The 17,113-nt window shown below is 46.7% G+C and overlaps 1 protein-coding gene across 1 annotated transcript; it reads right to left on the bottom strand.

Moving 5' to 3' along the window:
- Window positions 1-1,150: 1,150 nt before the first annotated feature.
- LOC144164040 (uncharacterized) lies at window positions 1,151-2,305 on the bottom strand. The gene has a single exon (XM_077694637.1). The coding sequence runs from the start codon at window positions 2,303-2,305 to the stop codon at window positions 1,151-1,153; it is 1,155 nt and encodes a 384-aa protein (XP_077550763.1).
- Between the last annotated feature and the right edge of the window lie 14,808 nt (window positions 2,306-17,113).

The following is a 17,113-nucleotide window of genomic DNA, read 5'->3' as shown; positions in this document are numbered from 1 at the left end:
GCATGCGCCAAAATTTGCTGGGGTTTGATTGAAGAATTGATAGTAGGTCATGGGAAAAGAATTTGATTTTTGCAGCTTTTAGTTCAGTTAAGTACTGATCAGCGCATGCGCGGTAGCGCTCCCACGGAGTTGAACTTTGGCTTAGGCGGGCCGTTCTGTATAAGCGTTTCTTTTGGTTACAAAGTAATTTTAGCTGTTTGTTAAACCATTGGCAGTTGGAATCTGATTTAATGAGGGTAGTAGGAATGTATTTGTGTTTGAGGTTAAGCATTGTAGTCTTAAAAAGCTCCCAGTTAGAGTTGACACTTCGTGTTAGGTACGTATTCCTAAAGTTATCTAAGAAGTGGGCGAGCTCGTGATTAATCGCATCGAAATTTCCTCTCTTGTAATCCGTGATTACCTTCCGTGTGGGTGATTTCTTTTTAAGCGGGGAGGCGATGCAAATATGGATTAGGTTGTGGTCACTAAGACCAGGGAGCGTATTAATGGTTTTTATGTCATCAGGGCACGAGGTTAGCAGGAGGTCTAGTATGTTATTGCCCCTGGTAGGGCACGTTATAGCCTGGTGAAGGTTAAAATTAAGGACAGTGTTTAAAAATTGTTGCTCTTTAGATGGTGTCCCATTCGACGCTGAAAGCAACGACCAACTGATTGCAGGATAATTGAAGTACCCAAACAAAAATATGGGTGCATAAGAATGTTTATTTGTAACGGTGTGGAGGGATTGATGAAGTAGGTCGCAGAAGTCGGGGTGGCTGTCTGGCGGCCTATAGCAGACGCCAAAAACAAATTTCGGAGCTCCGTTGGAGACGAGAACCCAGATTAATTCTATTTTATCGTCATGGAAGATAAGTGAGGATGATAGGGTGTTTCTAATGGCTATGAGCACGCCACCTCCTTTCTTACTTTGGCGATCCCGGCGAAAAATTGTAAAATTGAAATTGGATGGAAACACTTCTGTATCTGTGATGTCATCATGCAACCATGTTTCAGTTAGTATCACTATGTCAGCACTGATATCATATATAAAACTGTAAAGCTCGTCGCGTTTAGGAATTATGCTTCGTATGTTAGTAAATGCAATATTTATGTTTAGAAATGCCATAGGATGGATACACGTGTTACACGAGGCGGAATGATTCCATACCCGTCATGTGCTGCCAACAGAGGTGGCTTCCGATGATGCGATGTTATCGAATGTAATGACGGGTGAGTTCCGAAGTTCTGTGATTTTATCAGCTTTCGCATCATAGAAGTAGGACTTATTTCCGACAATAAGTTTGTCCACCCTCAGCTTAAATGCACATTTTCGTGGCCGAATGAATTCGAGTAATTTAGCGCGTCCAAGACGAGTGGCTGCTGCAAAGTCTTCTCTTACGGCGAAGGTCGTATCTTTTAGCTTAATTCCGCAGCTCACAATCTTTTCTTTTGTTTTAAAGTGGGCGAGCTTTATCATGATTGGGCGAATCTTGTCGGGGGCAAATTTTCCGATCCGATGAGCACGTTCTATGGCACTTGGTTCGAGCGTAATATCTAGTTGGGTGGAACAAACGTTTATGATGTTAAGCTCTGATTCTTCCCATGTTTCCTTAACAGAGTCCTCAATACATAAAAATAGAAGATTATTGCGGCGCAATCGATTACTAGCGTCAGTGTTAGCAGCTTTTAGCGTTTCAATTTCATGTTTGATTTTGGCGGCGTCTTCGGGTACGGCGCCCGATGAGGGTTCGATTTGGACTGTTTCTAGCGCTGATATTCGGGTTGTTAGTGCTGAGAGAACTGTTTCATGGTTAGTTTGTACTGCCTTGAGCTGATTAATATCTTCACGAATGGTTAGAACGGTTTGCTCGATCTTCTTGATAGCGTCAGATAGAGTTTCTATCTGTGCTTTAGTTGGACCGGGGTTTGGTTCCACATCCCCTGATAGTAAGAGCATCAACTGTGACAGCAATTGTAGGGTGAACACATTGTAACAAGAACATAGCCAGTTGCGTAATTTCAAGTCGTAGGGGCACGACACCACGATAAGGAAGTAGTTATTGGTATAGTATTGTTTAGAATGGGTAAGGTAACCAACCTGGAAGGTGAGGAGCGGCGTGAACATTTTGCGCCAACCGGTGTCGTGCCCCGAGCTTTTGGTGATGTTGTGAGGATTATGTAGGCCGGATTGGCCCCACGTGGTAGGTGACGTCGACGATGAGAAGCGTTGCCAGGCGTAGCTGCAAGCGCAGGCTGGTATCAGCGGGCTGGCGATAGGTGACAGAATCCGTGGTTGATCCAGATGGCGCGAGGGCGCAATGGGCATAACCGTTGAAGTGCGCAACCGTTGAAGCCGCTGGCCGCATTCACTGCTCGGGTCACAATTCAAGGGGTTGTATATGTTTTGTCGGCGTGCTCTCACAGCGTGATTCTCGGATGGGACTTTTTGTCGCGCCACCACGCCATCATTGACTGTGATCGCGCCGAAGTTGAGCTGTTTCCGGAGGTAGAAAACCCGCCGGACGAGACAACCGCCAAGTTGCGTGTCAATGACGACACGCACATTCCTCCTGGCTCATCTGCGCTTGTGCCATTGTCGTGCAACAGTATTTCTGACGCCACCGTCGTCTTCGAGCCATCCGGTCTGATTTGTGCTCGCAAAGGGTTGTCGCTGCCGTTCGCCGTTCTTGATATTGCCACTGGTGCCGGCACAATGCTTATTTCAAACCCGACGTCGTTCCCTACCACACTTTTTCGCGGAGAATGCCTTGGCGTTGTAGAAGAAGTGAATCCCGGTCTACTTGTCAGTGTATTTGAGGAGTTGACGCCCGTTGACATCACCGCACTTGGTCTTCAGTCTCCACCTGATGACACCCTTTTGAGAAGCGCCATCGACGACGACCTTCCTTCTGCCGAACGTGACGAGCTACTTACTCTTCTACACCGCTTCACTTCATCTTTCGACTGCTACGACACCGCTTTGGGCCGCACGTCGACTGTGTGTCATGAGATCGACACTGGCACGCACGCACCGTTGCGACAGCGACCCTATCGCGTGTCCTCCACCGAACGGCGTGTCATTGATGACCAAGTCGCGGACATGCTGAAACGCAACGTCATTCGACCATCCGTGAGTCCTTGGGCTTTTCTGTGGTTCTCGTTAAAAAAAGGACGGCTCTATTCGATTCTGTGTGGATTATCGCCGCCTGAACAAAGAACAAAATCACGCGCAAGGACGTTTACCCGCTGCCTCGCATAGACGACGCGCTCGACTGCCTGCAGGAAGCCGAGTTTTTCTCGCCATTAGACTTGAAATCCGGCTACTGGCAAGTGCCCATGGCCGACGCTGATCGTTCAAAGACGGCTTTTACGACACCCGATGGCCTTTACGAGTTCAACGTCATGCCGTTCGGACTATGTAATGCGCCGGCCACATTCGAACGAATCATGGACAACGTACTGCGGGGCTTGAAATGGAAAACGTGTCTCTGCTATTTAGACGACATTGTCGTGTTTTCGCATGATTTTGCAACCCATCTCACACGCCTCGAACAAGTGCTAACATGCCTTGCCTCCGCTGGTCTGCAGCTGAACCTTAAGAAGTGCCGCTTCGCTGCTCGAAAACTCACCATTTTAGGACACGTTGTCTCGAAAGACGGTGTCCTCCCGGACCCGGGAAAACTTCGTGCTGTGTCGGAGTTTCCGAAGCCAACAACGCTGAAGGACCTGCGAAGCTTCATCGGCCTATGTTCGTACTTCCGCCGCTTTGTACGAAACTTTGCCTCCATCTCTGCGCCTCTCACACAACTTCTCGGCGGAAGTAGAGACATTTCCGAATGGTCCCCCGAGTGTGAGAGCGCTTTCTTAACGTTACGTCGGGTCCTTACGTCACCACCGATACTGCGGCACTTTGACCCGAATGCGCCCACTGAGATCCACACTGATGCCAGTGGTGTTGGCTTAGGTGCTGTACTCGCTCAACGAAAGGACGGATTTGACGAATACGTGGTGAGTTACGCGAGCCGTACACTCACGAAGGCCGAAGTCAACTACTCCGTAATGGAGAAAGAATGTTTGGCTATTGTATGGGCAATCAGCAAATTTCGTCCTTACCTCTAGGGTCGCCCTTTCGACGTCGTAACGGACCACCATGTTCTGTGCTAGTTATGGTCGCTGAAGGATCCCGCCGGCCGTCTTGGCCGCTGGGCACTCCGCCTTCAAGAGTACGATATCCGTGTTGTGTACCGGTCTGGACGGAAGCATACCGACGCCGACGCTCCTTCTCGATCCCCGCTTGCGTCGGATATAGACAGCTTGTTCGCAGCAGACCACAGCCTGACCTCTCTGGCCATGACGGACATGGTTGCTGAGCAGCGCAAAGACCCTTGGGTTTCTTCGATCCTCGAATATTTGTCGCACTCACGGGCAGCTCCTGTGCCTCGCTCACTGCGCCGTCAAGCTGCCCACAGCACTATTCGTGACCAGCTCCTATATCGCCGGAACTACTTCCCCGAAGGTCGAAAATGGCTACTCGTGATTCCTCGCCACTTGCGCAAGGACATTTGTACCACGTTTCACACCGATGCGCAAAGTGCTCACACTGGAATCCTTAAAACCTACGAGCGCCTCCGACTCCGCTACTACTGGCGCGGGATGTACACCTTTGTCGCCAAGTTTGTTAGATCTTGCCCAGACTGCCAACGTCGCAAGTCTCCACCGCATCACGTCAATGGCCCACTCGAGCCATTTCCCTGCCCAGCGCGGCCTTTCGACCGGGTAGGCATCGATTTCTACGGCCCACTCCCAAGCACAGCCGCCGGTAACCGCTGGATCATCGTCGCCGTTGATAACTTAACGCGGTATGCCGAAACAGCTGCGCTACCGGCCGCCTCGGCTCGGGACGTTGCGTCTTTCCTTCTACGCCGTTTTGTTCTTCGCCACGGTGCTCCTCGCGAACTACTGAGCGACACAGGCCGCGTCTTTCTATCTGGAGTCGTGGAGGCCCTTTTAGCCGAGTGCCACGTGGTCCACCGAAAGAGCACGTCCTCCCACCCCCAGACAAATGGCCTGACCGAAAGGTTTAACCGCACACTCGGCGTTATGATCCCCATGTACGTTTCCTCGGACCACTCTAACTGGGACCTCGTTCTTCCTTTCGTGAGGTATGCTTATAATACGGCCACGCAGGCGACCACAGGATTCTCGCCGTTCTTTTTACTCTATGGTCACGAGCCCTCCTGCATGCTAGATACAGTACTCCCGTACCGACCTGACGCCTCCGAGTACGCACCACTGTCTGACATCGCTCGACACGCCGAGGAATGTCGCCAGCTAGCCCGGCGATTTACATCGGAAGAGCAGCAACGCCAAAAAGCGCGTCACGATGACTCCATTACAGCTCCAACATTTACGAAAGGATCACTGGTCATGCTTTCAGTACCGTGCCCGGCTCCCGGTCTTTCGTCGAAATTTCTTTCGCAATACGAAGGGCCTTACCGAGTACTGGAACAAACGTCACCAGTGAACTATGTTGTTGAACCCGTAATGTCCACCTCGGACCGCCGACGTCGTGGTCGCGAGACGGTTCACGTCCAGAGGCTGAAGCCATACTATGACCCGCTCGTCTTGTGTTCCCCGTAGGTCGCCAGGATGGCTCCTCTTTCCGCCGGGGGTATTGTAGTAAGCATGTTGCGCCCATGTGAACTGTGATGAGCATCAGCCACAACGGGCAAATCCCCCTACGTGGACATGCTGCGCCGGGGGCCGCTCGAGGAAGAGGACGCGCTCGTTCGCCGTCTGTCTCGCGTAAAGCTGGTCGTTTCGGCTCACCCCGTCTGCGTCGACGCCTCGTTCGTGAATAAACGAGCCCAGCCGGAACGCCGACTATCTCCTTTACAATATATAAATATATATATATATATATATATATATATATATATATATATATATATATATATATATATATATATATATATATATATATATATATATATATATATATATATATATATATATATATATAAGGTAAGGTTAGTAAAGACGGACACACACAAGAAGGACATTAAAAATAAAAATAAAAGTATAAAAGTTTATTGACGTTTCAGGGAGAGGACTCCCTGACTCTGAAGAAAGGGAGTCCTCTCCCTGAAACGTCAGTTAATTTTTTTTCCTTTTTAATGTCCTTCTCGTGCGTCTCTGTCTCTACTAACCTTATTTTTTCGCGCTCTGTGTGAGTTTTTGATTCCAGACTACATATATATACATAGAGAAAAGGTTAATGGCTATGAGGTTAGCTGTACTATAGAGAAGTCAAACTGAAAAACATAACATCTCTTGTTGTTATGTTATGTTTTTCAGTTTGACTTCTCTATCGTATATACATGTATATATATATATATATATATTCTCACGTTTTGAACGGCGACCGGTCTTTTTCAAAGATACACATAGTGCAGATCAGTTGGGTTTAAATACAGTTCAGGTGTGGGCGGAGCAAGCAGATGTATCAAGCATAACGTAGGCTCTACGCGACCCAGAAGTATGCGAGGCCTCAGAACGTGAGGAGCGGGGCGGTGAAGCATTGGAGTAGTGCCGAGGAATAGAGGGGAAAGGGGGGGGTCGTAATCAAGGCAGGTGAGGCTATAGGATAACAGGAAGGTGCTGCATGGCACTGGAGTCACCACGGGAAAGCTAGAAAGTGAGGGCCTAAGTTGGGGCTTTTTTCTTAACGGGAAATTGACGGGTTAGGAGAAAAGGGTGGGGAAGACCAGAGTTACTTAAGGACGCCTAGTGCAAGCGTTAACACACAAAAAAAAGAAGCAGGAAGGAAGGAAGAGGGGGACCGAGACAAGAGAGGGGTTTTTTTAGTGGACGGGGTGCGAGAACCGCAAGGGAGAAGACGAGGATGAAAGTGGTTTGAAGAAAGCCCAAAACGGCACGTGGTTTCACATGGGGTGTAAACGCGGAAGCGATTTCCTGTGTAAAACATTATGGGGGAATAAGGTGATAAAAGAGGTTCGTAGAAAGCCCCAAAACGGCACATGGTTTCACATGGGGTAAAAACGCGCAAGTGATTTCCTGCGTACAATTTGACGGCCGTCCACGAGGCGGACGCAGAAAGGCAAGGCCATGCAATGCAAGGACAATACAATGCAAAGTAACGCTAATTTAAGCTAGATCACATAAACACCGAAATTTAACTGGACATAAGGTTACATAACGCATACAAAGAGGGAGATATACAGTGCCACATGAAGTTCTCGAAGATCGTTCATGCAAAGTCATATTACCAATAGCAATTGTTCAGTGCAAAATCACACAGAATTATAATAATAAAAAAATAAAAATAATAAAAAATAAAAAAGCAAGGTTTAGTATGGTGAAATCTATGTACATTCGTGCCTATACGGTGCGGCACCAATACATAAGCAGTACACTTGCACAGTACAAAGTACATTACGTACACAGTACACTATGCAATGGTTTGAAAAAAGAGAGAAAAGAAGAAGTAAAAACGCTTCTTTTTAAGAGCAAAGTTTCTCAGTTGTTCGTTGCATCAGCCTTCTCCGGTGCCTCATTGGGTACGCAACACAATGGGCCGGGGTTTTCATTTATGCCGCTCAAGACAGTGGTAAACTTGTAAATAAGGTACGATTCACGGGCTTCACGGCCATTATGCGTTTTCAAATTGGACTGTAGCACCGTGGCTTTGAACGCGTGGAAGGGGTGGCCTACATTATTTACATATTTAGATAGAGGAAGGTACGGTAGGCACTTTATGTGTGCTTGGTGGTTGTTGATTCTCATTCTAAACGGATTCTCACTTTGACTAACGTACTGGGAGTGGCTTATGGTGCCTTCAAGAAGGTAGACAATGTTTGCGCTGTCACAGTCAAAGTTTCCTCACATCTGGAAAGAGAATGAAGACGTGGTGTTGGCGGCCACAGAGGCTTTAGTCATCATGGGGCACAGTTTGAACCTAGGCTTATTGCATAGTCCGCTGCCTGTGAAACGGGGGGTGTTGACCTTAGATGACGTTACAATATCTCTGATGTTCCTTGCACGTCGGTACACGACGCGGGGAGGCTTAGGGAAAACACTTCGCAACCTCTCGCCTTGAAGTAAAATGTTGTGGTGTTTTCCGAGTATGCCGCTTACGTTGGAGGACGAAGCGGCATATGTTAGGATAAGGTTGGGGGTTGTATTCGAAGATCTGGCTTTTGAGTTGGTTATCCGGTGGCGGCGGTCCGGTTTTTCAGATTTCTTAATGGCATAACTGATGTGTCGCCACCGTCGCCAGTGTGCGCGGGCGCTTGTTCGCGTCGCTCCACGATATTTCCTCGAATGTGCCGGATACGTGACGTGTGCGTCAAATAGTTCCTTCCCCACGCTAGGACAAGGTAAGCGGAACCTGTTGCTTCCAAACGTATTGCCGCACCGTCAGCACCGCAGACTTTTCAGGCCCTGAAATTCTCGAAGCTTAGTAAGCCTAACAGATCCGATACGGGTGCAGCCGCCGCCGCTCTCATCTTCACCCGCCTCACCTGAGCATTGGTGCCGTAGTGATGGTACCGAGAAGTGGCTGCGTACACACCACCACACCCCGAGTGGCGAAGGAAAATCGCAGCCAGGCTTCAAGCCGACAACGCCCCGCCAGCGCCCGCCGCCTTGGTTCGTGCCAGCCGCGGGGCCCGTCGTCTAAGCGTGCCGCGGACTACGGGCGAGGCCTCTACAAAGTTGGCCTCTACCGCGACCCAACAACGCCATCAGCATCCGCTTCTTCTCGATCGGGTGCGATCTTCGAGCCTCTGAAGCTACTCGATGCCACCCCCCCCCCCGAAGGGATTACGAGTACACACATCCAACGAGCCAGTACATCCAACGTGCCATTACATCTGTAGCAGCATCCGCAACAGCACCATTGTCATCGCTATGCGGTTGCATGGTCTGTAGCAGGATCCGCAATAGCACCATTGTCATCGCTGTGCGGTTGCGTGGTCCAATAAAGAGAACGACGTTGGCTGGCAGGCTCGAACGCCAGCACTGTGTCTGCGTCTCCTTTCTCCGCGGGCCTGGCCCGTCGGCCACAGGCGCCGTGCACTTTTGCAGGCTGGGCTGGCCATTGCGTTAGAAGGCGGGCCGCCCGCACCCACGAACTCTGCACGGCGCCTGTGGCCGACGGGCCAGGGCCGCGGAGCAAAGACACGCAGACACAGTGCTGGCGTTCGAGCCTGCCAGCCAACGTCGTTCTCTTTATTGGACCACGCAACCGCATAGCGATGACAATGGTGCTATTGCAGATGCTGGTACACATCCAACGTTGGATGTGTGGCTCGTTGCACGTTGTGGCCCGATGGATGTAGTGACATGCTTTTGGATGCAGCTGCTCGTTGGATGTAGTTGCTCGCTGGATGTGGTGGCGCGTTGGATGTAGTGGCGCGTTGGATGTAATGGCACGTTGCACGTAGTTGCTCACCCTTCTGAAGAGGGAAGATGTAATTATGGCAGCGTCGATAGACCTTGTCTGGACGATGACCCCGTTCCTTTCTCCTGGCTTTGTTGTGTCCCCCTCCGTCGGCGGGAGCGAGGTGTAGCGTCCGCTGACGCCAGCTAGTCGCAACCCTTTGTATGGGCCTAGCCGGCGGATTTTTACACGGCATCGGGGAAGGCTTTCCTGTTTTTCTGCCTACCTTCAACGAGCTTGTCCGGAGCTGTGACCAAGCGCGGTCGCATCAAGACTTGTTCCGGTGGCAGTTTCTGGGCGCCTGGGATTTCTGAGTATCCCTCTGCGGATTTTTTTTGTCCACACCCTCACGTTTCTAATCCCGTTGTCGCCCAACTGATCTCTTTAGCTTCCGCGCGTTCTTCGCGAAAAAAATATTGCCTTGGCACCCCGAATGGGTTGCCTTGGATAGCTGAAGCTGCTGCAATACAAACGGAGGCGGTGGTTCAAAACAAGGGCGAGTTTTAGGTGAGCTCCCGCGCAAGCAGCTGCCATGCATGCTCGTTCCCCACTTCTCGTGCGTCGACAGAAATTCGAGGAAGGCAGGCGGCTGACCCCACGGCGAACGTCCATTGGGATTCCGCAGCCCCATCGGACCAAAATCCCCATCCAGAATAAGAAAATGGCGGGTTTTATTTATCTTTCGGTGCATTAACATATAATTTTTTACATTGATTTGCATTTGAACAGGACCTCCACAATCTATTTTTTCTAAAGACGGGATATGTGCTCTTACTGTGAATATTTAACGCCTACTTAAGAATCCGCATAGTTTTCAAGCGATTTCTTGTGTAAATGTTTGTCGAGGATAGTTCCTTGATCCTCTTTCATTTGCTTGCTTTTCTTGTACATGTTATTTAAATTTATTATTCAGTCACTTAGACATTCTTTTAATTTATTTTCTAGCAGGGAAGTTCTTTTTCACAAAAGTACCGAATGATATACTAATTCAGATATACTAATCGGCCGCGATCCAACGTCGCTCATATTTGGGGACGCTGCTTTAGCGTGTAATATTGCTATGGAAAATATTTCTTACCCACTGAGAGCTCTTCGATGCTGTTAAGCAAAGTAAACACTTAACTTATAAATGAGAATGTGGGTGGTTTAACACTGCAGTTAGAAAAAAATTATCAGTCGGAATATTATCATTAAAGTTTTACAAATGACAATGTTTTGTACCTCATTCTAATAAAAAAAACTAAATGTTTTGTTTATTACAACACTTCGGAGTCTCTCCAAAAACCATCTGCAACCATCCCCTACCGTTTTCACGGCGGCACCCAAAGTAGGAATGATTAACTGTAGTGGGTGTAATTATTGCTCGCGCCAAACAACACTTACACGTGGAAGAGAAGGCTAAGAGTAGCGCAGGCTGTCCGCTACGCTAAAACACTCCATTCGCGGAGGTCGAGTTCAGTCAGACTGCGTTGAATTAAGAAAACAAATGTAGTTATGTCAGGAAACAGGCAATTACGCTCTCGAAGCAGTACAACGTTGGATGTGGTGGCGGATTGGTTGTACTGGCCGAAATTGAATGTAATTACACGAATTTTGACGAAGTTGCTGGATGCATGTAATGGCACGTTGGATGTAATGGCATGGTGGATGTAATGGCGCGTTGGATGTAATAGCACGCTCGATGCAGTGGTCAAAATTGGATGTTTCTGCTCGTTGGATGTGATGGCACGATGGATGTGTTGGCCCCAAGCGCCCCGGATTCGAAGGCTTCGCAATGGGCGTTGATGTGTGCACCTACCGTAGCAGAGTGGGCTGCTTTGTTCGCGCCAGTTGCCCTACGCGTAATGATTGTCCTGTGTGGCTTCAAGCCGAAAGTCTCACTCGACATCTGAGTACTAGGGCAAGGTTCTCGCTCTTCTTGTTTTCTCTTCCCCACTTGCTTGTCTGTGCTGGCGACGTGGAAACAAACCCCGGGACGGAGAAATTAGATCAGGTGTTGACACTTGTTAAGGAATTGATAACATCAAATGACAAATTTCAGGAGGAGGTATCTGGTAGATTGAAAGACCTCCAGCTTAGTGTGAGGGATATCAAAAGACTCCTCTCTGAGCTCGAGCAATCTGATTCTGTCCGGGACCTCTGTGTAGACATCAGTAGTGTCAGCTCCCTTCTAAAGGAATCATGCGATCAGCTTAGGAACATTGACTCAAGCAAACTCCGCGATCGAGCCTTGTTGGTGACGACCTAGAAAAACGCATACGGTGCAATAACCGTATTTTTAATGGCCTTCCTGAGACCAGCCCGGAAAAGTGGGCAGAGACTGAAGAAACGATTACCAAGATAGTTAGCGAAAACTTAGACATACACGTCGGTGAGATCGAGCGGGCACACAGAATAGGTGAATGGAAAGAAGGAACTGTCCGCCCTGTAGTTGTCAAATTTCTCAACTCTACATACAAACATAACATCCTAAAGAATGCATCGAAGCTGAAAGACGTATTGTCGCCACGTGTGTGGATCGAGGAAGACTTTTCTCCAAAAGTGCAATTAATCAGAAAACCGCTCAGACTTTGCCCACGCAACAAAGCAACCAGGTGAAAAATACAAGGTACTTTCTCATAAACTTCTCCTGATTGGCCGACCTTACCACCTCGACCCGGTAACTAATAATATCATGTCCTTGCCAAGGCGCGGAACCCCTGCTACGGAACAGGATGAGACACTTTTAGAGGAGTCAAGCGCCACGGCTTGACTCCTCAATCGACGGATATTGTGCTTGGAATTAAAACGTGGCTTTCCTCTGATGTCAGTGATTGCGAGTAGTCATTGGCTAATCACTTTTCTGTATTTAGGAAAGATAGAACATTGTCTCGAGGTGGTGGTGTTATTGTGGCCGTTAAAAAGAATTATCAATCCCATTTATTCGATAAAATTTCATGTATGGAGATCCTATGGGTGATAGTACGGGTATCTGCCTCTATGCGTTGTGCTGTCGGGGTCTGCTACCGTCTGCCAGATTCTTCCCCCAAATTTACTGAGCACACTAACGAATCACTGTGCTTTATACAAAACAGGTACCCTAAATACCAAATATTTCTTGCTGGAGACTTCAATTACCCAGGGATTGATTGGCGGTCAGGCATACCACATTGCAGCACAAAAAGGCATGAATGTCAAGAATTTGTCGATCTGCTGTCTTCCTTTGGCTTGAGTCAAATGGTCAGATTGCCTACACGTGTCGACATAATTTTAGATCTTGTGCTAACCACAGAACCAAGCAATATGCTCGTACAAGTTTTAGATAACATCAGCGATCACAACGTACCGCATTGTGAGGTAACTTTTGAAAGCTCCAAAACTGAGAATAAAAAGAAAACAATTTTTGATTACACCCGCGCGAGCCGCGCCATGATAGAAACCGAATTGTTATCATTTTCTCTGCAGTTCTTCACTTCATTTGCTCTCAGAAATATAAATAAAAACTAGCAAATTGTTCGTGATAACCTTCTGGAACTGAAAAAACAATACGCTCCAAGAATCAGTATCACGTCATCGACGCAAAGCTCGTGGTTTACAACTGGCATTAAACGCTGCATCAATAAAAAAAAGCGACTTTATTCCAAGGCCAAACGATCTGATTCAGCCGATGACTGGAAGCGCTACAAAGAACACTCTAAACTGTGCAAAGCAGAAATCGAGGCAGCCAAGGAAATATTTTTTATAACAATATAACAAACCTACTGCAGACCAACACGAGAAAATTTTTGAAAGTGATAAATCCAAAGTTCTCATCATCATCGTCCATATCATTGTCTCAAAATGGTACAGACCTTACCTCATCAGAGGCTGCATAGGAATTCAATTCTGTTTTTTTGTACTGTGTTTACTAATGAAAGCCCATTACCAGCCAATCTTAAGCCAGTCGTTAGATTCAGCAATGGATGACTTGCTTATCACTCAGTATGGTATTGCTGCAGCCATTGATGAACTCACGACCAACTCTGCACCAGGCCCCGATGAAATATGCACGAAACTAAACATGACTAAAGTGGTCATATCCCCGATCTTAGCTGCTTTATTTCAGCAATCGATAGACACGGGATGCGTACCGTTTTGCTTGGAGAATTGCCCGTGTTATCCCCATCTTTTAGTCAGGCGACCCATCTGTGCCTTTTAACTACAGACCAATTTCCTTAACCAGCATAGTTTGCAAAGTTCTAGAACACATATTATCATCTGCCGTAATGAGCTACCTAACAAAACAGAGCTTCTTTTTCCTAATCAACATGGCTTTTTGAGAGGTCGTTCTTGTGAAACTCAGTTATTTGAATTATTGACTGATCTTCATAATGCAGTACATTCGTTCCGCAAAGAGGTGCTATAGTCAGAGATTTCACAAAGGCCTGCGACAAGATCCCTCACATCCGTTTAATGAAAAAACTTTCTGCTCTTAATATCAACACTAAGGTTAACAGGTGGATTAAGAACTTCCTAACCCATCGGTTTCAGTCAGTAACCATTAATGATCATTCTTCATTTAGCTGAAGTAACTTCCGGTGTTCCACAGGGCTCAGTCTTGGGTCCTATCTTATTATTAACATATACGAATGACATTACACTAGTATCTCTTCTACTATCCCATCATGTGTGGATGACTGCGTCATTTATAAGCAAATTAAAAACACCAAGATTTCTTATCCTTGCAAGCAGACCTTAATCAACTGACGAAATGGTGTAGGGATTGGCAGATGGAAGTAAATGTGCCCAAAACTAACGCCACAACATTTACCAAAACTAGCTCGTCTGAGCGCCGTCACTATTTTCTCAATAGTATGCCTGTACACACCGTAACCATGGTAAAATACTTGGGGGCCCACATAACGTCTGATCTAACCTGGAATCACCATATCGATACAATAACCACCAAAGCTTCTAAATCACTCGGATTGATTAGGCGCAATCTGCATTCAGCTAAAACATCCACAACGCTTCTGGCCTACCAAACACTTGTTCGATCAAAGATTCAATATGCAGCGCTACTCTGGAACCCCCATCAGTCGTATCTCGTAAATAAACTTGAGGCACTCCAAAATAAAGCTGCCCGATTCATTCTCAGGAACTACTCATGAGCATCAAGTATAACAGAAATGAAACTATCCCTGAACTAACCACCTCTACAACAACTCCGGCTTTATAGTCTTTTATCGGTTTTTCCTAGGCTATACCTCAGCCAGCCCTCTTTCGCTGCCTCGCACACAAGACCCGCTGGTCGCGATTTTCCCCGTTTAGATCATGCATTCAAAGTTGAACCAATATTCGCGCGTACAAACCTATTTTTCTTCTCGCCACTCTTACTTGTTATTCGTCGCAAGAATCAGCTCTCAGGTAACATCGTCACCCTGAGTAATCACGACTCATTTATCAAAGAGTTAAAGTTATTCCTTAATGTATAAATCATTTTTCAGGGTTTGTGTCATTTTTGAACCTCTTAGATTGGTTCAATGTTCGATGTTTGTGTTATTTGAACCTGGGTCATTTTTAACCCTCGCATTTTAGGAATTGAATAACTGTTGTGCGCCTTTGGTGTACCCTTTTTTTGAAACTATGCATTTCGAAATGAATGTATTTTTATTCGCCTTTTTATGGGTGTTGCTGTTTTTAATGTTGCAATGTGTTTTTTTTTTTTCATTGCGACCCCTATGTAACGCCCGTAAGGGCCTTTAGGCTAAATGAATGAATGAATGAATGAATGAATGAATGAATGAATGAATGAATGAATGAATGAATGACAGACGGTGGGTATTGTTGTCGTGTTAGGTCACTAGGTCAAAATCAGCTGGGTGAGAGCATATCCTTCAAAAACGCAGATACTGACTGTATGGTATGCCGAGTTTACACTGTTTAACGTGGTTACTTTTGAAATGCAAGTATTCATGTAGGTGTGCTGGCTTCCTGTACACTTAGGTCACAAGCTTGCTGTCTGATACTCTCACTGAATTATCAAGAAAAGTAATGGCAGATGCAGAATATGAGTGGGAGAATGAAATGTTCTCGTGGGCGTTATTGAAAGCGGTTACAAATTTTAGAAGTTCCTCTTCCCCACGGCACCAAATGAGAAAAATGTCGTCAATAAACCTTCGATAGAAGAGAGGCTGAAGTTGTGCATTGCATATAAATTCGGACTCCAATGTGCCCATGAAATTATTAGCATAGTTGGGTACTATTTTTGTTCCCATCAAGTTCCCATCGATTTGCACGTAGTGCTTATTGTCGAACTCAAAGTTGTTCAGTTCCAAGACAAGCTTTAAAAGCACGCTGAGAGTTTCGCCATCAATTGAATTCTTTGGGAAGGATCATTGTACGCATGGATAACAGATCGGATGCCGTCCCAGTGTGGAATATTTGTATATAGCGAGGCTACGTCGAGAGTGACTAGCACGCTATCTTCCCGGATAACAACATCCATAATTTCAGCAAGAAAATGGCTTGTATCTTTTACATACGAAGGTAGTGGGGGAGAAATGTCTTTGATTAAGCCATCAATAAAACTAGAGATCATTTCTGTTACCGTCCCTATACCGGAGATGATTGGTCTGCCTTGATTTCCGGCTTTATGTATTTTAGGCAACATATAAAATGGTCCTGGAACTGGACTTAAAACTTAAAGTGAGGCTGCAGTTTTTTCCGGAATATTTTTTTCCTTCACGAGTGCCATCAGTGTTTGGCTTACCTTCTTCTTAAATTGCAAGTCTGATCGGTGTCCGTTGGTTTATAGGAAGAAGTATCGCTGAGGTGTCTTTCTGCCTCAGTGATGAAGTCCTGCTTATTAATAATAACAATTGCGCCACTTTCGTCGGCTTGTTTGATCGTGATGTCGGAGCGCCCGCTTAAACCTTACAATGAGCTAGAATCTCACGTTGTACCGCCTTGATGTAGATGTCTAAGCATTTGTCTCTTTGTGGAGGAGGAGTCCAATGGCGTAGTGCTGGCAGCCTAGTGTCCATATTAGGTCTTGTGATTGGCCGTAGTAATATTTGCCGAGCCTAAGCGTTCGAGAGAAGTTCTCTAGATCCTTATAGAGTTGGCATTCGCCTAGTCTGCCGATTGCAAGGCAAAAACTGAAGCCTCGTCATAGCACGCGATCTTCGTCATCAGTGAGGGGGGTGTCGGAAAGATTTACTATGTGGCACTCTTTGAGCCGTGAGGGGAATAGGTCAGGAATATTTTCCGGGATTGCATGGGAAGGGAAAAAAGACGTGTCTACTTTTTCAAGATTGGAAGTTATGCCGTCCCGAAGCAGCTTTTTCTGTTTTGTTAGATTTACTTGGCGCTCATTGTTTTCTGCAAACACTTTAAAAGGTTAATTTCATGGGGCGTCAAGTGTACCTGGTCAGTGAGTTTTCATTCCTCACTGAGGATGTGCTGTACTTGTGAGTTATCATGGTCAATAACAATATTCAAAAGTTTCTTGGATGCTTCATGTATGCATAGCGCCCACCTACCCTGAAGCTATGTTGGTGAAGCCTTGAGAATACGGTGAACTTGCTGGACTTCAATGCTGCAGTGTTTAAAATCTGAGGATGCGTCACTATCCGGACGGTGGCAGTTACGTGCGATATGTCCACGTATCCACAAGAGTAGCATATAGGGCGGTTTTCAGGCGTGCACCAC

The sequence above is a fragment of the Haemaphysalis longicornis genome, unplaced genomic scaffold, assembly GCF_048455015.1.
Source record: "Haemaphysalis longicornis isolate Haplotype H1 unplaced genomic scaffold, Haemaphysalis longicornis Haplotype H1 scaffold_13, whole genome shotgun sequence".
In the NCBI taxonomy this organism is placed as follows: Eukaryota; Metazoa; Arthropoda; class Arachnida; order Ixodida; family Ixodidae; genus Haemaphysalis; species Haemaphysalis longicornis.
Note: the sequence above shows the minus strand (reverse complement) of the source record. Positions and strands in the feature narration are given on the sequence as shown.

Excerpts from the sequence above, each read along its gene's own strand:
- LOC144164040 (XM_077694637.1), bottom strand. The coding sequence starts at position 2,305 with ATGCCCATTGCGCCCTCGCGCCATCTGGATCAACCACGGATTCTGTCA.